The sequence below is a fragment of the Equus przewalskii genome, chromosome 5 (assembly GCF_037783145.1).
Source record: "Equus przewalskii isolate Varuska chromosome 5, EquPr2, whole genome shotgun sequence".
NCBI classification, from domain to species: Eukaryota; Metazoa; Chordata; class Mammalia; order Perissodactyla; family Equidae; genus Equus; species Equus przewalskii.
This window is the reverse complement of record NC_091835.1, coordinates 442,919-465,889: the sequence shown is the minus strand read 5'-3', so window position 1 is coordinate 465,889 and position 22,971 is coordinate 442,919. Positions and strand designations below refer to the sequence as shown.

Genomic DNA, 22,971 nt, shown 5'->3' with positions numbered 1-22,971 from the left:
TTTGAAGGATAGGTAGGAATAAGCCAGGCAAACATGAGGATAGGGCAGGTGGGTACACTGGCATTTCAGTCAGAGACAATAATGCCTACAAAGGTATGGAGTTTTAAAAAAATCATGAGTTTTGGGTGGGTATGGAATTTGCGTGGTGGAAAATGATGAGCATCGAAAGAAATAGATGAGGTGCAGATCTGATGTTTCTTTTATACTAAACTATCAGCTTTGACTTTTACCTCGATAGAAATGGGAATGATATTTGTGTACTTCATTAGGCTATTTTAATTTCACTTGTGATAATGTTAGGTAAAAGAATCAAGGAAACTCCAAAGTGCTAAACAAGCAAAAGTTACACTATGAGGAAAATGAAATCATTTTGCACATTCTAAAGTTATATGTCCAGGTAAGATAGCAAAGATAATTTTTAAAAATCTCAAGATTCTGGAATTCTATTGTTCAGGGTAAACACATGATATATTCATTACTTAGTGTTCCATTTAATTGTACTACCAAATAGTTTTAAGCAATTAGCATAATACATCATCTTAGATATCTTAGGGGATATGACAGTAAGTAAATTTAACTTCCTTATCTTCAGAAACATATGGTCCAGTGAAAATTATAGACAATAAACAACAAATTATTAACTTAAAACTTCTTGGATCCAAGATGGAATCCTAATCTAAAATCTAAACTTAACCCCTAAGCACAATTTCTTCCTGAGTTAGAGGGTGCAAAAGAGAAATTTTTGTACCCTGTTATCAACTAGCAAATGGTGTTCCCACGCATGAAGAGCTTCAGCCAAAAATGTAGCCACTGAGAGCGAGAAGGAGTGATTCTCCTGAACTTCCCACATCTATATTTTTTGAATTGAAGGTTATGACTCATTATTGTTCAAGAAATTAATTCAAAAGGATATGACTCCTATTAAAATGTTAACCAAGAAAACTATCAGAATGCAGCAAATGGAGAAGGATTTGTATGGGTGGTGAAACTTGTTTCACTTCACATATTTGTCGTGAGTCATGAGTTAAATATATTTCTGACTGTGGGCTGCAGTAAAAAGTTCAAATATACAAACCCAGACCAGGGCTGGTGCCCTGTGAGTCACTTCATAGCTTTTCTCCTCCCCAATCCAACCACATGTTGCCTGTTACTCGTTCTGTCTCATTAGCAGCATTGACTGCTATGTCGAGGGGCGAGTGCCCACGTACACAGTGGTTTTGAACACTATCTTGTAGTCTAAAATTCTTGAATATTTTAACTGACAAGTAGTGAACTGACTAAAAGTTAAAATTCAGTCATATAAGGTACTACATGAGTAATGATTTAACTGAATTGGCAGTGAAAAGAAGCTCCCACAGATGTTATGCTAGGGTTTATCCCTTTTCCAGGGAGCTAGAATACTCTTTGGACAACAACTACATGGTAGCTTTCAATCCATCAGAAAGACCCATAGATTCTCCTTCCAACCACTCCATCAGCTCCACAGACATCAACATCTCTCATTAGGCTTATTGTAGTTAACTCTTACTAGTCTCATTGCTTCTACTCTCGTTCCTCCACTCCTCTGCTCAAACCTTTCCAATAGGTTGTTTTTAGTCACTCTTAGAATAAAATGCAAGCTCCTTTCAGTGGCCAACATGGCCTGCGTAATCTGGCTGTGTCTGCCACTCCGATCTCATTCTTTAACACGCTTGTCCTGCTGTGCCGGTTATTTACATATTGCTTCTCAGCTCCAAATTTATCATTTTTGTTTCCTTGATCTGTGAGAACGGATCTGCATCCTTTAAATATTTTTCCATTGACATCTGGCACAATGTTAAGCTTTGTCATTAGAGGCAATGGGAAGGTATTGTAGGAAGAAAGAATTTTGCTTCCTGGTTCTGGTGAACTTGCTCGGCACATTCCTGCAGTGTGCACAGCTTCCCCAGTGCCAGCCTCCTGTAGTGTTTGTGGCTTGTCCAGTGCTTGCCTCCTGCAGTGCACATGGCTTCTCCAGTGTGCAGCTTCTGCAGCAAGGGCGTTTCTCTAGCACCAGGCTCCTGCAGCACGCACAGCTTTTCCTGTGCCCCCCTCCTACAGTGCAGTGGCCAGCAGCACCCAGCAGCTGGTGGCTTCCCCTGGCACACTCCATATCAGGAGGTTTTGTAGCAGAGTGCCTCTACTAAGACACCTCTCCATGAACGGCTCCTCCTAGCACCCTAGACTGTGGGTTTCTGACAATTTCCAGAGGGCAGATTTCCAGCAAGTTCTGGTGCAGCACTATAGCAACTTCTCTGCCATCCACTGAGGCACGACTTTACCCTTTCCAACAAGGTCAGAATATCAATCCTGGGGAGAGAGGAGTCTTTTGGGTGTTTTGTTTGAGCCCTAAAGTTTATGACTCTCCATTATATCTGCTATTCCTATATTCTTTAGAGTTCTCTTTACTTCTTGCTAGCCAGTTTCTCATCACTCCAATACTCCAGTCCTGTGCCCCTTAATAACCCCCTATATTAAACTTGCCCCACTCAAATTACTGTGTGGTTTCTCTCTGCTGATTGGAGCCATCCTGAGACATCTGGCAGCTGTGCTCCAGCCACACTGGCTCTCTTACCACTTTGCATACATCCAGTTTGTGCCTGCTTCAGAGCTTTTCTCTAAGGGGAAATTTCTACCTTCATGGCCTGGGCTTTCTCTGGGCTCCACTCCAATGCCATACCCTGAAGGAGGTCTTCCTTAACCACCATGTAGAGTGGCCTCCCTTGCCCACTATCCATCTCTTCATCACGTTCTGATTTTCTTCATAGCACAACTTGAAATGGTATTTCTTTACTTGCTTATTGTCTGTCTCTATTTATTTGATAAATTAATAAATTTCAGAAACTGATCAACACAAAGATGTAGAAATCAAAGTCTTCTGTACATACAGGCAATAAACATTTTGAAAATGTAAAGAAAAAAGAGCCTATTCAAAATAATAACAACTAGATAAAATGCCATGGGTTGGGGACTGAAATGATGAGGAATAAAATTGACAAGATAACATTATTATGCTCAAATTTAAATAACATTTGACCCAACAAGCTGAAGATACACATCTATTACAAAAAGTAATGGAAAGAATTTAACATTTAACAATTTAACATCAATTGGTATCAGTAATAGGTAGGGCATAGCTGATTCTCAGCACAGATTTGATCATTGTCCTATATCATGGTTTGAAAACACTTGAAAACAATAACCCCTATCAGGGTACACTAGGAATGAGTGCACAGGCACTAAACAAGTTAGCCTAGACCATCAACCCCACACTAAAACAAAGTGGTAATACAGGAAGTTGGTGGCACTTGGGGACCACCATAATACCATAGAACATTTTTTTAAAAAAAATCTTTTTTTTTTTAAAGATTTTATTTTTTCCTTTTTCTCCCCAAAGCCCCCCGGTACATAGTTGTGTATTCTTCGTTGTGGGTTCCTCTAGTTGTGGCATGTGGGACGCTGCCTCAGCGTGGTCTGACGAGCAGTGCCATGTCCGCGCCCAGGATTCGAACCGACGAAACACTGGGCCGCCTGCAGCGGAGCGCGCGAACTTAACCACTCGGCCACGGGGCCAGCCCCTAAAAAAATCTTAATAAACAGAAAGATAAACTATACTCATTAGGATAAATACTCAATGTTACAAAGATTTCCATTCTCCTTCAAATAACCCATACGGTTAATGTAATTCTCTTTTGTGTTCTGCACCAAATTTTCACGTATGCGGAGGGGTTTCGCACACTACCGACAATTCTCTGGACAACAACAGCTCTCCTACAATTCAACTCAATTCTGACTCCTGTCTACCCAGAGATAGCGTCAGAGTCCACGGGCCAAGGGTTCAGTCCCACAAGACTGCCCCTGCCCCCGCTTCAGATGCCAGTGCACATCCAGGTTGTTACCTGTACTTCTGACCAACTGGCTATAAATCCGAAGTTCCCATGGCTCCCTCCTAGGATTCGATTAATTTGCTAGAGCAGCTCAGGAAACCCATTCACTCACTAGACAACAGTTTATTATAAAAGGATACAACTCAGGAACAGCCAGATAGAAGAGATGCATAGATCAAGGTACGGGGAAAGGGCAGAGAGCTTCCATGCTCTCTCCAGGCTTACCACTCTCCACATGTTCTCCAACCTAGAAGCTCTATGAGCCTCACCCTTTTGGGTTTTTATGGAAAGCGCATTACACAGGCATGATTGGTTAAATCATTGGTCATTGGTGATTGATTCAACTTCCAGCCCTTCTCCCCTCCCCAGTGGTAAGAGGAGTGGGACCGAAAGTTCTAACCCTCTAATCACATGGTTGGTTCTCCTGGCAACCAGTCCCTGTTCTTAGATGCCAGACAAAAATCCCCTCATTAACATGATAGAAGACACCTTAGCTGCTCTCATCACTTAGGAAATTCCAAAGATTTACTCTGCACCAGAAATGGACAAAGAACAAATACAAACTTCCTATAATAAATCACATGACAAATTCCAACCAAAATTCCAAAGGGATGTATCTTTTATACGTCGATAAGACTGTTCTGAAACTTAACTGGATGGATGAATAAAAATTTGAAAGTAATCAAGAAAGGTTTAAAGGAAGTGTAAAGAGTGTAAATTGACAGATATTATTCTATGTTTTATAACAATAATATTTAGCAATGTAGTACTAATTAAGGAATAGACAAGAGTTCGGTAGTATAAAATATGGAGCTACAGGGGCCAGCCCAGTAGCACAGTAGTTAAATTTGTGTGCTCTGCTTCAGCGGCCCAGGGTTCACCAGTTTGGATCCCGTGTATGGACATACACACTATTTATCAAGCCATGCTGTGGTAGGCGTCCCACATATAAAGTAGAGGAAGATGGGCATGGATGTTAGCTCAGGGCTAATCTTCCTCAAAAAAACAAAAATATATGGAGCTATAAAAGATTAAAGTATTTATAAGAATTTAATATATAAAAAAGATCATCCATCACTTTAGTGCAAAGGATAGATTAGTCAATAAGTAATATTGGCATAATTGACTTACTCCTCAGAAAAATTTAATTTAGCCTATCTTAAATTAGCATATCTTATTCACCAAATAAAATCAAGAGAGATTAAGATTTAAATGCCAAATTTTAAAACCCCAGTAGTACTAGAAAACCATTTTGGCTATTTTTTATAATCATGGAGTGGAGAAGGACTTTATAAGAATGTAACGGCCCCAAATTTAAAACAACACAAATGCCCATCAACGGGTGAATGGATAAACAAACTGTGGTACATTGTGCAATGGACTACGACTGAGCAATAAGAAGGAGGGATCTATTGATATATTCAATAATTATGCTGGGTGAAAGAAGACAGACAAAAAAGAGTATGTTTCCATTTATAGAAAATTCTAGAAAATTGCAAACTGATCTATAGTGACAGAAAGCAGATCAGCACTTGCCTGTGGATGGGGAAAAATGGGGCGGAGGAGGTGCAAAATTACAAAGGCGCACAAGAAATCTGCTGGGGGGATGGGCATGTTCTTTACCTTGACTGTGGTGATGGTTTCATGGGTGCGTCCAACAGTATATAACAAGGCAAAGAGTGAGCGGGGCTGAAGCTTCAGGATTTTATTTAATTCTGACTTTCAGGAGGCAAGTACCTATGTCACACTTTCAATGGTAACCATATAATAGAAACAGACAGTTTCCTTCCAGTAGAAGGGAGATAGGGAGTGAAAACTCAGTTAATCAATTAACAGGCAATGAAGAAGAGAAAAAAAAAAAAAAACATAAAGACAAAACAGATCAATGGAACTCAATTGAAAGCCCAGAAATAAAAGCACACATCTATAGACAGCTAATCTTCGGCAAAGGAGCTGAGGGCCTACAATGGAGAAAAAGAAGTCTCTTCAACAAAAGGTGCAGGGAAAACTGGACAGCCACAAGTAAAAGAATGAAAAATGACCATTCTTTTTCACCATTCACAAAAATAAACTCAAAATGGATCAAAGACCTAAAGGTAAGACCTGAAACCATAAGGCTTCTAGAAGAAAATATAGGCAGTACACTCTTTGACATCAGTATTAAAAGAATCTTTTCAGAAACCATGTCTTCTCAGACAAGGGAAACAATAGAAAGAGTAAACAAGTGGGACTTCATCAGACTAAAGAGCTTCTTCAAGGCAAGGGAAAACAGGATTGAAACAAAAAAACAACCCACTAACTGGGAAAAAATATTTACAAGTCATATATCTGACAAAAGATTAATCTTCATAATATATAAAGAACTCACACAACTCAACAACAAAAAATCAAACAACCCGATCAAAAGATGGGCAGAGGATATGAACAGACATTTCTCCAAAGAAGATATACGGATGGCCAATAGGCACATAAATGCTTATGTCAGGATAAACGAAACACTGAATAATAATGAGATAAGAATCTACTTTCAACAGGTTAAAAAAAGTAAATAAAAACCCAAATAGTAAGGGAAAAAAGGAACATAAAATAGGAGTATATATTAATAAAATATTAAACAATGGTAGAAAGGATTAACAAAACCAAACATTATTCCTTTGACAAAACCAATAAAAATTAATCAAGAAATGCAGTAAAAGGTATGACCAAAATACTACCATTGAAAAAACAGACATAACTAGATACAGTGATGATTTCAGAAAAAGGGAGAAAACTATGGACAAGTTGCCTGAGAGTTTCAATACCTACATATTTATTCAATCAAACTGATTCAAGAAGAAATGAAAACCTAAACAGAGCCTCAAACTTTAAAAAATGGATTGCGGCAAATCAAATTCATATTAAAAATACACCAAGCCTAGAAGGTTTACAGCCAAATTCCATTAAACATTAGGGAACCAGACATCTCCAGTTTTACGCAAAGTGTTCCAAAGACAGAAAAAGAGGGAACATTCTTTTCATGAGGCCAGGATAACCTTGCTGCTGAAACCAGAAAAGAATAGCATAGAAAAGAAAAATCATGAGCCACTCTCATTTATGAGCATTGGTATAAAAATAATAACTTAAATATTAATGAAGTACATCCAGCAATGTACAAATTGGGTTTTTCCCAGGAATTTAAGGAATGGTTTATTATTAGAAAATCTATTAAAGTAATTCACCACCTAAAAAGATGACAGGAGAACATACCCATGTGATTTTCTCAATAGATGCAGAAAAACCTTTTATAAAATTTACTATTAATTTCTTAAAGTCAATAACAAAAATTAGAAAAGAGCTATAATAAGACAACAGGATAGTGGTACAGAGGCAGGCAGAGTGATGCAACAGAATGGAGAGCCCCAAATCCTACCTTCACATATGTGCAAATCTGATATTTAACAGAAAGAAAGTTACAAATCTGCAGGAAAAAAATAATTGTTTAAGAAGTGGTGAGTAAAAAATTAACTTATGTGTAAAAAAAAATCCCTATTTCATTCCTCTATATTAAAAAAAAAAGCCAACTTTAGAAGGACTGAAGCCATGGGAAAAGAAAAACAGAAGAAACAGAAAAAAATATTTATGACCTGGATTGAAAGGATTTGTAAGGAAGATAACATCCAAACTACTTTTAAAAAGTATTGATAAATTTAACTATATTCAAATCTAAAAATTCCATAAAAAAGCCATAAAGCGAAAAGTCTACAAAGTGGAAAAGATAATTGCTATGTATTTAGCCTACAAAGGATTATTACTCTCATGAATAAAGAATGCTTATAAATCAGTAAGAAAAAGACGAACAGCTCTAATGTGCAAAGAGTATGAAGGAAATTTCACCAAAAAGAAAATCGACAGAGAGACTAACCATAGAGAGATGTACCACTGCATTAATAATCAGGGAAATGTACATTTAAACAACGTGGGCTCTCACTTCACAACTGCCGGATCTGGGAGAATATAGGAGCCTGAGGACAGCAAGTATAGCTGAGGATGTGATTAAGCGGAAACACTCAGACACCGCTGGTAAACTCTTTCAGCTAACAATTTGGTGATATCTAGCAAATTTTAAAGTGCCTTTGCCCTGTGATCTAGAAATTCCATTCCCAAGGGAAATTCTAATCTTAGAGAAATTCTTGCCCATGTACACAAGGAGACATGTACAAAGATGTTTATTGTGGCAGTTTTGTTGTAGTAAAAAAACTAGAGAACAGGGGCTGGCCCCGTGGCCGAGTGGTTAAGTTCGCGTGCTCCGCTGCAGGCGGCCCGGTGTTTCGTTGGTTTGAATCCTGGGCGCGGACATGGCACTGCTCATCAAACCACGCTGAGGCAGCGTCCCACATGCCACAACTAAAAGAACCCACAACGAAGAATATACAACTATGTACCAGGGGGCTTTGGGGAGAAAAAGGAAAAAATAAAATCTTAAAAAAAAAACAAAAAACAAAAAACAAAACTAGAGAACATTCTGAAAGTCAGCCAAAGGAGAATGAGCAAATAACTGCTGGTTCACTCATTCATCTAACAAATACTAATCATGTGTTCTAAGTTGGACCAGGCTGGATGCTTGTAATGTCCTGTCTGCATGTAGATTACTGTAGTGTATTCACTTGTGAAAAGACAGAAAGCTGAACACTCAGGGGGGTGTGCTTTACTCTGCGCCTCTTTAGAGAACAGTAGCTGACTAAGACCTTGCACTTTATCAACATGGGCCAAATATCTACTTTGTATATACATAAAGTATCCATATATACACTATGTATAATCCATTTTATATAGAATCATACATATGTATTATATACATGTATATTTTTATATATTGTACATACATTATATATAATATAAATATATAATTTAAATATTTATGTGTTATATATATATATATCTTATATATGTATATATAGTTTTGCACAAATTGGGCTCATTATCTCCTGGATGACGTGCTATGCCTGTTCTTTCAAAGTATTTCAGTATCTAACCTTTCATTGTGTAATCATTTTAATAAAAAGGCTGAGTCTCAGAATTGTAGAGTTGCTGAGTTTTCTTAGCAACTAGACAGCTAGATTCAAAATGAAGGTTGCCATCCTGGGCAGGATATTTTGCATTACCCTTCAACCCTGCTCCCTGACCTCACCCACTCTCCACCCTCATCTACCTCCCTGTCCTGGAAGATTGATCAGTATTTCCTCTACCAAGGCCTTCCCTGCCTCTGGCTCCTGACTGAATTTGGCAAAAGGAGGTTCCCACCGGAGACTGGAAGGCAGAAGGACAATGATTTATTCCCAGAGATTTGCCTAGGGCTGCCACTGTGACCTAGGGCTGATTGATGGTCACAGATCTTGATAGCCACTCTCTCCACAGTTCACAACTGCTCCCTCCCTTGCCACTTCAGGCCTAGAACTGACAGCTTCCTGCTGACACCATCCCTGGAGTATGGTGGCAGCTCTTGTGGTGCCCCTACATCCTGTCCAAACCTTTCTAAGTAAGCCCTGTTTTAACCTCTTCTCAAATTATCTAGTATGCCATTTATTTCCTCCTGGGACCCTGACTGCCTAAATCCCCAAGCCCCATTTGAGGGAAAGCAACAACCTTGATTCTCATTCTACTATTTCTTAAGAGACTTCCCTCCCTACTACCCGACTCCATTTCTCTTTCTTAAAAAAGCATGGACTAACTCACACCTCTCGCCTATCATTTATACCTAGAACAACAGGATTTTTTTTTCAGTGTTGTACTCTTGGATTTATAAAGAAAAGATAAAGTATGAGGTTGTCTGGCTACCAGCTGGGTAATTTTAGGTCCTCAAGCATTTGCGACAATCATTTAACCTATCATAAGAGCCTGTGAAAACTATTGTTTTCTTGATTAGGCTGCTGTGATCAAGGCAGACATTAGTAGTTCAACGGAACTATTTCCCCCTTCCCACATTGGACTAGCTATCTTTACCCTTTACTTTCTGCTCCACACCTCAATGTCCCCAAATATTTCTAGTTAGGAAATCAGATTAGAGAGTTCCGGAAATTATTTCAAATCCCCAGGGCAGTGTTCCACATAAAGAGATGCCAATGGATTAATTCCATGAGAATTCCAAGGGGAGTGGGGAGGAGAGAAGTTGTCAAAAATGCAGACTCCCAGGTCCTACTCAAGACTTAGTAAACCAGAATTGCTGGGGATAGAACCCAGGAATCTTTATTTTAAACAACATCTCCAGGTGATTCTTAAACACTCTTGATAAGACTGGAGGACAATGGCCCTAGAGAAATGTGTAAGGCACAAGTTTCGCACTTTTAAGCCAACATCCAAAATAATTCCTATATGAAAACACTAACTAGAATGATATGTTGACAGTTTTGTCCCTGAGGGTGCCAGGTGACTCAGTTTATGTCTTTCTCTACACACAAAATTTATTTGACTGAAAGTAATTACTAACTGTGCAGTTGAGCCCCCAGTCATTAACCACCGTCCTGAAGAGCGCGTCAGTTCAGCCGATGATGGACTGCACAACAGCAAGACCCCACCAACATAAGGCTGTGATCAGGGACTAAAATCCAGTCTGTAACTTAGATAGCCAAAATTTGTTAAGTAAATTCACATTTCAATTGCTTAACATTTAAAGAGACTTCACTTGAAACAACAATGAAGTCAACACGGCCTTCCGTAGCAAATATTTATAGCCTGAAGTAACTTCATTTTAGATGTTATTTGAACACTAGTCTATTTGACTTAAAGTGTGAGCTGTACTGGAGTGAGCAGTCAATAAAAAACAGGAATGATGAATAAATTTTTAAATTTCATTTAGGACAGCATTATCAGACAATCAACTTGTCACTAAGTAAGCAATAAAAATCATTTTAATTAACTAATCAACTATCTATCTAATTAACATGTGACAGAAAAACTTGCATAACTAGATAAAGATGATATGGGGGCAGCTCATTGTATGATATGACAGAAAAGTTCTTTCCATTCTAATAGTCTATGATTCCACAAGTTGTTTTGTAGAAAAAAATGAAAAATGAAAATTTTGTGAAAGTATAAATACAACTTTTATTCTAAATATTGTATGTAAAAATAATGAAGAGAAGTACATATACAAAAAAATTAATGATGTTTCTATCTACCTGATGAGTTCATGGATGATTTTTACTTTTTAAAAAATATTTTATACCTTTTAAAATTGTTCTATAATTAGCACATACTTCTTTTATATGCACTTGTTTTTTGCATTATGACAAAAAAAGACTTGAAAAAGGTAAGAATTGCTTTAATTTATTTTCCAAGCAACTATGACCTTAGGAAACCAAGTTATTATTAATTAGGTTTGGGAGATGCTAGTGGAGAACACCCAAGGCAGAAAGGCACCCGCGACATAACGTCTGTGGAGGCAGAGAACTGTGGAAATCACTCGTGACCCTCTACAGTACTTAATGAAGCAGAAGGTAAGTCTATGCATAGGCAATTAAAGATGAAATCTCACACTAATTTTAAAAAGCTAATCACCCGTTCGTAGACTGCAGAGTTCAGGGAAGAGTGATGTTCGGCTGAGTGAGGGTCAGGGCAAAAGAGATGATGAATTGGATCTGTTTGATATAAGCAGACAGCTTTTGTTTCTAGGACATTTGCATTGCTTTGTTATTAAAGTTCTCTTCATTTCTGATTAATACACGAACTCCTCCAACAAAGACACATCAACATTAGCATTTTCCGAAAGGTCTACTTTGAGCATCATTTCCATGGCAACCAGCCACTGCAGCTAGGCAGAAAGAAGACCAAATTCATTCTTCTAAAGTGCCACTGATTCATGTATAATTCACACGTGTGGGTGTATGTGTGCTGTGGGTGACTGTGTGTATATACGTGTCAGGAAATGCATATATATGTATATATGTAGATGTTTGAGTGTGGCACTATCAGAGAATGGAAAAGACAATGCCCTTCCACAAAGAGGAAACCTTGAACATTATAGTTGGCTTTGCCTTTACAGGCAAATCAGATTGGAGCCATTAACACTGAATTTTGAGTGAGAAAAGAAATGTCATTTGCAATTTATATTTGCAAATTTCCAATGTTACTATGGTTGATAAAAATTACATAAGAAATAGAAGCTCCTGGATATTTTATGACCTCAAGATTTCACTCTAATATTGTTTTTAATAATTTCTTAAAGTCCGGCCAAAGCCTAGTCCTTGGGGTAAGAAATTACTTACACTTAAATTAAACTTTTTGACATTTGTGTAGAACATAATTAGTGAAGGAGGAATATGAGGATTTCAATAATTGAGATGAAGTATACAGATACAGTTGCAACAATTATCGTATATAAAATGATGGTGACATCATCATCATTATTGTTGAGGCTAGCCTCCAAAATAGGCCCCAATGACCCCTGTCTCTTGGAATTCACACCCTCATAGGGTCCCCTCTCACTCTGCACCAAGGTTGGTTGGTGCTATCCATAGAATATAGCAGAAGTGATGGAACGTCACATCGGAGATTGTTATAGAAGACACTGAAGCATAGATCTTGCTCCCTCTCTTTCTACGATAATTTGTTTTGAGAGAAGCCAGCTGCCATGCCACGAGCAGCCCTAATGGAGAGGCCCAAATGGCGAAGAACTGAGGCTTCCAGTTAACAGCTATCTGAGTGAGCTTGTAAGCAGTCTCAAGCGTAATCAAACCTTCAGATGCCTGCATCCCTAGCCGCCATCTTGAGAGACCTGAGCCACAAGTACCTAGCTAAGCTGTTTCAGGATTCAAGATCCTCAGAAACTGTCAGGTAATAAATGTCTTTTGTTTTAAGCTGCTAGGAAATTTGAGTAATTTCTTATACAGCAATTGATAGCTAACAGATTTTTGTACGAGATAAAACCCTAAATTTTGGGAATGGCTTTGGAGCCACGCAATAGGCAGAGACTCTAAAGACTTTGAAGAGTGTGTTAAAAAATAAAAGAATAAATTGCCTTGCACAAATTGCTAATAGAAACCCTGCATTTTGAGGCTGCTGGTGAGGACTTAAAGGGAAGTAAGGAGCATGATATTGAAAACTAGAGGAAAGAGGATTCTTGTTTTGTAGTGGCAGAAAATTGCCGGCTGTGATGTAGAAAGTTAAAGAAATGTGCCTAACAAACTAGGTGATCGAACTAAAGAGATTTCCAAAGGAAGTGCTGAAGGTGCCTTCGGATTTCTTCATGCTGCTTATAGTAAACTGAGAGAGAAGACATATGAACTAAATGAAGAAATGTTAAAGACTAATGAGCTGAGACTTGATGATTTTGAAAATTCTCAGCCTCTCCAGATGGGAAATAATGCTAAAATTAAGAAATGGCTTCTGAGCAAACATCAAATCTAGGGCACTTCCAGAAAAATTATGGTCTAAATATGAAGTCAAGGGTGGAGCTGTAAAATCATTTTGTTACCACTTCAGAATGATATAAGGTCATGCCTCAGAATATTAGTTCACCAGACAAAAGGCCCTTTAGGGATTTTGACAGTGTGATTCACATATTTAAAACAAAATAGGACCTCTAAGAAACTTAAGGGTGTTCTTCTTCAACAGAAGCCCAAGATAAAGAAGGGATTATCGCAAAGAGATTTGTAAGTGTAGCTTCTGTCTATTTTAGTGGGCCCCAACAAGATTAAAAGTGGACCCACAAAGTTTCTAAAGAATTATATCAACAGAAACACTGTCAGAGACAGTATAAAATGAAAAGAGGCTGTTGTACACCCCCCCAAATTTTACTGGCAAGAAGCAAGCTGAGAAAACTACTCAGCTGTAAATACCTATCTTTCTTGAAAAAGGGAAGTTGGCTTAGAGGGTGGAATCAATAGCCCAGAGAGTGGAGCCAAGTGCCATAAAAAAGAATAGGACTGAGTTCTAATCAAGAAGCTTCCAACATTTGCCTTGCTTGATCTCAGAACTGCTATGGACCAGCGCCTCCCATTTTCTCCCTTTGAATAGGAATGACCACAGCAGTTATCCTATGCCCATTCCACCATTATATGTTGGGCATGTTGGGCTTAGCTAATTTGTCTCTTTAGTTCACAGGTGAACAGACTGAGAAAAACTGTACTTAAGGAACTCTACTTAATTGTACACGAGGTGCCTCATTTGTACCTAGATCTAATTTTTTTTTTTTTTTTAGTGAGGAAGATTTGTTCTGCGCTAACATCTATTGCCAATCTTCCTCATTTTCTGCTTGAGGCAGACTAGTCCTGAGCTAACATCCATGCCAATCTTCCTCTATTTTGTATGTGGGTCAAAACCACAGCATGGCTTGACCAGTGGTGTAGGTCCACACCTGAGATCCAAACCTGGGCCACTGAAGTGGAACATTCTAGACTTAACCACTAGGCCATGGGGCTGGTCCCACCTAGATCTGATTTTGATGTTGATATCTGGACTTTGACCTGATTCTGTAATTGGATGAGATTTGGGGTGACCTTGTTGAAAGTAAGTGTATTTTGCATGTGGGAGGGATGGAAATCATTAAGGGCCAGAGGGCTGACTGTGGTAGCCAGTTTCTAAGATCTCTCCAATGACCCTTGCCTCCTTGTACTCATGCCTTTGCATTCTTTCTTCCTAAAACATATCTGAGTTGGTCCATATGACCAATAAAATACAGCAGAAGTGGTGGCATGTCACTTCTGAAACTAGGTTATAAAAGACACCTTTCTCTCTGTCTCTCTCCCTCATCATTCATTTTGCGGCAAGTCAGCTACCATATGGTGAGCAGCCCTATGGAGAGGCTCATGTGGTAAGAAACTGAGGCATTTGGCCAACAGCTACCTGAGTGATCTTAGAAGCAAATCCTCCAGCCGAGTAATGCCTTCAGATGACTGTAGTCCTAGATAACATTTTAACTGCAACCTCATAAGAAACCCTGGGCTAGAAAAGACCCAGCCAAACTGCTCCTGGATGCATAACCTTCAGAAACTGAGATAATAGATGTATTTACTGCTTTAAGCCACTAATTTCAGAGTAATTTGTTTTGCAGCAATAAGTACCTGATACACGAGTATAATCCAACTAGTCTATTGGTAAATCTATTAAAAATGGATAGGCAAAAGAAAATTACATCTCTGATCTTATATTGGATAATAATTTCTCATTTAGTAGAAAAAAAGACAAATTAGACACCTTGAAGGAGATTATGTGTTTCTTTTTCATATATGAATTGTTATATATTTTATATGTATATAATTTTTTAAAATCTGAAATGAGAACTGCTTAGTGAAGGAAATAGGCTTTGTCTGCAATGACTTTGAATTGTGTGGTATCTTAGGATCTTAGGAAAGAGGTATTGAGTTCAAGAGACTGGTAAATTTCATGGGTATGGAGTTCAAAAGAGTTGTCTAGATTGGATATAAAGGTCTGAGAGTCATCAGCATATAGCTAGTGATTGAACTATGGCAGTGAATAAGATCACTCAGAGGGAAAATGTGGGAGAAGAGGGAAAAACCAACAGTAAGAGGAGGGCCATGAAAGAGAAGCCAAAGAAAATTCTGGAAAGGGTCTGTTAGAGAGGTAAGAAAACAAACAAACAGTAAGCATAATGTAGAAAAGTCAAGGGAGGAATGTCAGGAAGGGTAGAGTGGTCAGCAGGGTTAAAATGCTGCAAGATCCAATTAGATAAGTACTAAATAAGGGTTGAGTTTCATATTTGTCAGAGGTCGTGGGAAGATGATGCTAGGCATCTAGGAATCTTTGTGTGCCTGAAAATGACTCATTCTGGCAAATAACCACAACATTTCCTCCTTTAATGAGAGATCAAAGAGAAAAGAGGCTCCTATTAAAACATGATTGAGGAGCCAGCCCTGACGGCCTAGTGGTTAAAGTTCAGTGTGCTACACTTCGGTGGCCCAGGTTTGGTTCCTGGTCACAAAACCACATGGTTCATCTGTCAGTCACCATGCTGTGGCAGTGGCTCACATAGAAGACCTGGAAGGACTTACAATGAGAATATCCAACTATGTACTGGGGCTTTGGGGAGGAAAAAAAAAAAGGAAGATTGGCAACAGATGTTAGCTCAGGGCCAATCTTCCTCCCCAAAAACATAATTGAGGAGAAGTATAGGAACCCAACTGTGCTCCCCCTAAAGATCCCTTCTCGTGGGAGAGCAGTGAAGAGTATAGACCATGGAACTGGATAGACTGGGCTCAAATCTAGCTCTTCCACTTCCTAGCTGTGTGTCCTTGATAAGTCATTTAATCTCTCTATGCTCCAGCTCCTCATTTTTAAAAGAATCATGTCTTCTTTGCATGGCTGTTCTGAAGATCAAACTCATTTGCTTATTTAGAACCCTTCACCAACAGCCATGTGCCAGGCACTAGAGCTAGAGCAGTGAGTAAAAGAGACCGGGTCCCTCTGCTGGTAGATTTTATAGTCTAGGGAAGGAGATAGCTGTTAGACAAATAATCACACAAGTATTTAAATTACAATTGTCTTTTGTCCCATAAGAGAAAATAGGGAGTTCTGTGACAGTCTTTAACATGGGCCAATGCCTCTCTGGGGATAAGGAAAAGATATTTAAACTGAGTCTTAAAGGATGAGGAGTTGGTTAAGTGAAGACAAATGGAAGAACAATCCAGCAGAGACTAACATCCTCCAAGTCTCACAGGTAAGGGGAAGCTTAGTGCATGGGAAGATCTCAAAAAAGGTTGGAGTTTACAAAATGGATCAAAGACCTAAAGATTAGACCTGAAACAATAAGTTTTCTAGGAGAGAATATAGGCAGTACACTCTTTGACATCAGTTTCAAAAGAATCTTTTCGGACACCATAACTCCTCAGACGAGGGAAACAATAGAAAGAATAAACAAATGGGACTTCATCAGACTAAAGAGCTTCTTCAAGGCAAGGGAAAACAGGATTGAAACAAAAAAACAACCCACTAGTTGGGAAAAAATATTTACAAGTTATATATCTGACAAAGGGTTAATCTGCATAATATATAAAGAACTCACACAGCTCAACAAGAAAAAATCAAACAACCCGATGAAAAAATGGGCAGAGGATATGAACAGACATTTCTCCAAAGAAGATATACGGATGGCCAATAGGCACATGAAAAGATGCTCATCGTCACTAATCATCAGGGAAATGCAAATCAAAACTACACTAAGATATCACCTTACACCTGTTAGAATGGAAAAAATATCCAAAAAAAAAGTGATAAATGTTGGAGAGGCTGTGGAGAAAAAGAAACCCTCATATACTGTTGGTGGGAATGCAAGCTGGTGCAGCCACTATGGAAAACAGTATGGAGATTTCTCAAAAAATTAAAAATAGAACTACCATATGACCCAGCCATCCCACTACTGGGTATCTATCCAAAGAACTTGAAATCAGCAATTCCAAAAGTCCCATGCGCCCCTATGTTCATTGCAGCATTGTTTACAATAGCCAAGACGTGGAAGAAACATAAGTGCCCCTCAACTGATGATTGGATAAAGAAGATATGGTATATATATACAATGGAATACTACTCAACCACAAAAAAGGATAAAACTGTCCCATTCACAACAACATGGATGGACCTTGAGGGTATTATGTTAAGTGAAATAAGCCAGATAAAGAATGATGAACTCTGTATGACTCCACTCATAGGTGGAAGTTAAACATAGAGACAAAGAGAACTGATTGGTGCTTACCAGGGGAAAGCGGCGTGGGGAGGGCACAAAGGGTGAAGTGGTGCACCTACAACATGAGTAACAATAATGTACAACTGAAATTTCACAAGGTTGTTAACTATCATAATCTTAATAAAAAGTTAAAAAAAAAAAAAAAGGGTTGGAGTTTAGTGACAGGGGTGTGAGTGCACATTGTCAGACTAGACAGCAGCCAGATCATGCGGAGCCTTCAGGAGTATGTCAAGGATTTTGAATTTTAACTTGATAGCAATGAACAGCCATTACAAGAGTTCAAGCCTAGGAGCAGTATCAATAATTTTTTTCCGTGACTTTCTATGTTCTATATTGGATGGTGGCAAGAGTAAATAAGAGGAGATTAATAAGCAGGCTATTGCAATACTCCAAGCAGGAGATGATGAGTGGCTTGGATGATGGTGATGGCCTTAGATATAGGTGGAGGTAGACAGATTTAGAATATTTTCATATATGCTTTTTCTCAGACTTCCTTGTCTCATAGGTTTAATCACCATTCATTCAGTTGCTCAAGCCAAAAACTTCAGTTATGCCTCATTTCTTTCTTTTGCTCACTCCCACACGTCAGCTCCACCCCAAAGCGTATCCCAATTCCTGTCTCATATCAGCCTTTCCACCCTTACTACCACCACCCTAACCAAGCCATGTCCTCTCTCACCTGGACCACGGCAGGAGTCTGCTAACAAGTCTCTGCGTCTTTGGCCTTTCAGCTCTATTTTCCACAAACCATTTGGAATGGTCTTTAAAAAATGCAATTCAGTTAATGGCACCCCACTGCTCAAACAACTCCAAGGGCTTTTTCTCACCCCTGGAACAAAATCCAAACTTCTTACCCTGTCCTCTGGCTCCTGTGTGACCTGACCCCTCACAACTTCTTTCACCTGATCCCTACAACTTGTCCCTGCTCACCACGGCACCCTGGTCACACTGGCCATCTTGCTGTTTCCAAACACTGAGCTTGTTACCAATTTGGAGGGTTAGAGTTCTTGTTCCCTCTGCCTAGATTGCTCCTTCCAGATCTTCATGAGGCTGCTTCCTTCATATCACTCAGGTCTCCGTGAAAGAAAGCCTGCCTCCCAACACTTTGCTTTTGCCTTCATAGTCTTAGAGTAACCTAGAGTAACCTAAACATACTTTTATTTATTTATTCATTCACTCTTTTTTTTAATCTATCTATATTTTTAGAAAATGAGCCCTTTGAGGACAACAACTTTGATATTGTCATAACCCTGGTGTCTAGCATACACTTAAAAGGTGTATAAATGAATGAATAAATGAAAATTTAGATAATATTATGAACGTAAAGATGCTAGTTCTGTTTTTGGCACAAAGAAGATGTCAATCAAAGGTAGTTCTTATTCTTACTCTCTTTAGTCTGTGTCCTAAGTAACTACCTTTCCCCAAATTTGACTTAATGATGCCCTTGATAACTTTGTTAGTGAGTTATTGTCATAAAATAAAACGATGTCATAAAACAAAATTCCCTTGGGGGGAAGGTCATCCTGATAGTTACTTTGAGTAAGTGGAAGCTAATATGGGAAGAGTCTGTCCATCTTCAAAAAGACTGTGGTGGGTGCATTTAGGGGAGTCACCCCTGATTCCCATCTGACGGTGGTCACACCCTTTCTAATCCTCTTCTCTTGAGTGTGGGCAGGACTTGTGACTTTCTTCTAATCAATAGAATATGGCAAAGGTGATGGGAGGCCACTCCAATAGTTAGGTTATTTAATGAGAAAGGTGCTGAGAGGCCACTCATGTGATTGCTATATAAAGACACTGTATTAGCAGATGGGAATTAGAGAGCATTTCCCTCCCTTGCTGGTTGTGAAGAAGTTAGCCGCCATGTTGTGAGGCAGCCTGTGGGGAGTGCTGCCTGGCAGCGAACCGTGGAGGCCTCTAGGAACGAGAGCAGCCCCCAGGCGAGGGCCAGCAGGAAAACAGGGACCTCAGTTCTGACACACAGAAGTTATAAAGTGACAAGTGTGTGTTGTCTTAGACGAGTAAGTTTGCTATAATTTGTAACACAGCAGCAGAAAACTAACACAAGAACCACAGACAGAAACTACAGGAAAGCAAAGTTTGGTCAAATATAAGAAGGCCATTCCACTGAATAGAGCTATTTAAAAGTGAAATGCACTTTATCTGAGAATACTACATTCTTCACTGCTGAAAGTGTCTCTGTGGTTAAAACATTGTTAGTGCATCAGACTGGATCGGTTCTCAACACAGCATTCGTCCCACATTTAAAATGATATGATTTTAAGCACTCATCATCACCATCGACCTGGTACGGTAAGTCATGTGGATAAACACAAACGATCTCTGCCTATATGACTAAAGCGCTGTCAGAAATTCACATGCTCTCATGCCGGCCCCGGTGGCCTAGTGGTTAAGTTCGGCATGCTCTGCTTCGGTGGCCCAGGTTCAGTTCCTAGGCATAGAACTACACCACTGGCCAGTGGCCAGCCAGTAGCAGCGGCCCACGTAAAAAATAGAGGAAGGTTTGCAACAGAGTTAGCTCAGGGCAAATCTTCCTCAAGCGAAAAAGAGGAGGATTGGCGATGGACGCTAGCTCAGGAAGAATCTTCCTCAGGAAAAGAAAAATTCATAATCTCAACCAGCAAAAGATTATTCAGCTGGGCCACTTGCTTTTAAAGTCCAAAATGAAGACATAAAGATAAGCTCTTTATGTATTATTTTCTAAAAGAATAACATAGTAGTATTTTAATTAGAAAACAATTATATTCATATGGCTCCATGCTTTCAAGAAATCCAAGAAATCTTTTTCTTTGTTTTTTGGTGAAGAAGATTGGCCCCTGAGCGAACATTCATTGCCAATCTTTCTGTTTTTGCTGAGGAAGATTATCCCTGAGCTAACATCTGTGCCCATCTTCCTCTATTTTTGCATGTGGGACACCTGCCACAGCGTGGCTTGATGAGCAGTTTGTGCCCAGGATCCGAACCCATGAACCCTGGGCTGCAGAAATGGAGTGCGTGAACTTAACCACTACATCGCCAGGCCAGCCCCATCCAAGAAATCTTTAAAATAGACCACACCCATGTAGCCTGGTTCTGGTGCCAGAGGAGGTAGATAATTTAAAAATTACTAAATCAAAAGACAAGCTAACACTGAGAGAAATATCTGTGGATCTTTTTTTTTCTTTTATAAACAATTTATCTAGAAAATATAAAGAACTCTTACAATTTATAAGAAGACAAACAGACCAGTTAAAACTTGAGCAAAAGGTCTGAATGGACATTTCATCAAAGAAGATATTCAAATAGCTAATAAGCACTTGAAAATATACTTAATGACATTAGTCATTAGGGAAATGTAAATTAAAACCACAATCAGATCCCACTTCACACTCACCAGAGTGACTGCCAAGGATATGGAGAAACAATGGACTCTCATACATTTCTGGTGGGAATGGGAAATGGGACAGCCTTTTTGGAAAATCATTTGGCAGTTTCTTAAAAAATTAAACAAATTTACCGTCCAACCCAGCAATTCTGGTCCTCGGTATTTGCCCAACACAACTGAAGACGTACGTCCACACAAAAACTTGTACGTGAATATTTACAGCAGCATTATTCATAATAGGTAAAAAGTTGAATCAACTCAAACATCCATCAACTGGAGAATGGACAAATAAAATATGATATATCCATGCAATAGAATACTATTTAGCAATAAAAGCAATGAATTAATTTACACACTACGATGTGGATGAACCTCTAAAAGAGTATGCTACATAAAAGAAGCCAGATGTGAAAGACCGCACACTATATGATTCCGTTTATCTGGAATGCCCAAAAACACAGAGACAGAAAGTATGTTAAGTGAACATCTGGGACAGGTTGTGGAGTGGGAGTGACCAAAAAGGGGCACGAGGGATTTTTTGGGTGATAGAAATGCTCTCAAATTGGACTATGGTAATAGTTGCACGATTCTGTAAATTTGCTAAAAAATCATTAAATTATACGCTTAAAATGAGTGAATTTTATGGTATATAAATTATACCTCAATAAAACTATTTTTAAAATATCAGCTTTTAAAATACTATCCACTAGACAGCAACCTCATTTGAAAGTAGGGATAGACAAATGGTCTCAGGGACTCGTGCCCCCTAGGTCGAATTTCTAGTTGGGTACAAAGGCAAACCTGATGAATCTAGGCCTCCACCGTTTCAGCAGGGAGCAGGAAGTGGACCAATATCTGTCCACAGGGAAGGCATTTGTAAGCCATTTCACCATGTCAAGCTAACAGGGACAGTGTTGAAATGTTTCAAAAAACAGACTTTTCAATTCCCTTTGAGAATTTTAGAAGTATCCATTTTAATACAAGGATCTACCGGCAGAAAATATTCTTGTACATTAAAGCAGATCCTTTCACATCCTTGCAAAATTATCCTTCAATAGCATAATTTGAGTTTCTGCGTTTAAATATTTAAAATGTTACCTAATTCAGACTCCTCATGGCTGAATCATCAATTCAGACATGTCTGCCTACCTCCACCTGAATTTGTTTGAATGCGAGTCATTCATAGAACATTTCTGGAATTATTAATCTAATTATACCCTGACCAAGAACATAATACGCATATCACGCACGTACACATTTTAAGGAACAGAGGCTGTAGAAGTAGCTAAAAATGCAGATTTAAGTTTTGGTGACTGGGGATACACTTTTGTCCCTAACACCACAATCACGTACCTGGAATGTGATGGTCCTCTTTCCTGGGAAGTTTGAGAGGACAGACTTCCATCAAAGGAGTTTCCTCGGTGGCAGCCTGAAATGGAGGCCTTGGGTGAGATGGAAGCTGACTGGAATGTTTCACAGACCACCTGGAGTCCCTTTTGGAAGTGAAGATAGCACATTAGTTTTTTTTCTTCAAGTATAGCCTTTAGAGTTAGCTATCATATGACACATTGTTTTTTAAATTTGAGTAACTTTTTTGCACCATAGCTAAATATGATGTCATAGACCAAGGGATTTTTGCCTTCATCTAAGAGGGAATGGGGACAGACTTCGAGAGAGCACCTACATCATTCCACCCATTAGGCTAAGTGTTTTCACATACTTTATTTCATTTGCTCTTGATTCTTTTCTTTTTCACCTCATATCAAGTATCTATAGGAAAAGAGTTCCATCCAACAATTCATCAAAGGTAACATCAGTACCAAGGTGGATGGAACAGAGACACAAGGCTGAAAACAAACACAGGCTAGTGAGAGCTAACTAAAGCGCATCCGGATCATGAGGATGGAAGTGCAAGATTCAGGTTCCATCACACGTCAGAGGAGGGGTGTAATACATTTTTCCAATTGGATATGATGATCTTTATTCTGATCTCTAAGTACCAATTCAGC

General features: G+C 38.9%; 1 protein-coding gene across 36 annotated transcripts in view; it reads right to left on the bottom strand.

Moving 5' to 3' along the window:
• UNC80 (unc-80 homolog, NALCN channel complex subunit) overlaps window positions 1-22,971 on the bottom strand; it is a 218,466-nt gene that overhangs the window by 178,925 nt on the left and 16,570 nt on the right. For all 36 annotated transcript variants that reach the window (XR_011540150.1, XR_011540151.1, XM_070619770.1 and 33 more), the window contains exon 7: window positions 22,316-22,455. Coding sequence is in view for 34 of the 36 variants with exons in the window: in XM_070619770.1 (XP_070475871.1) it covers window positions 22,316-22,455 (140 nt within the window). In the remaining 2 variants the exon portion in view is untranslated. The remainder of the gene's footprint in view (window positions 1-22,315; window positions 22,456-22,971) is intronic.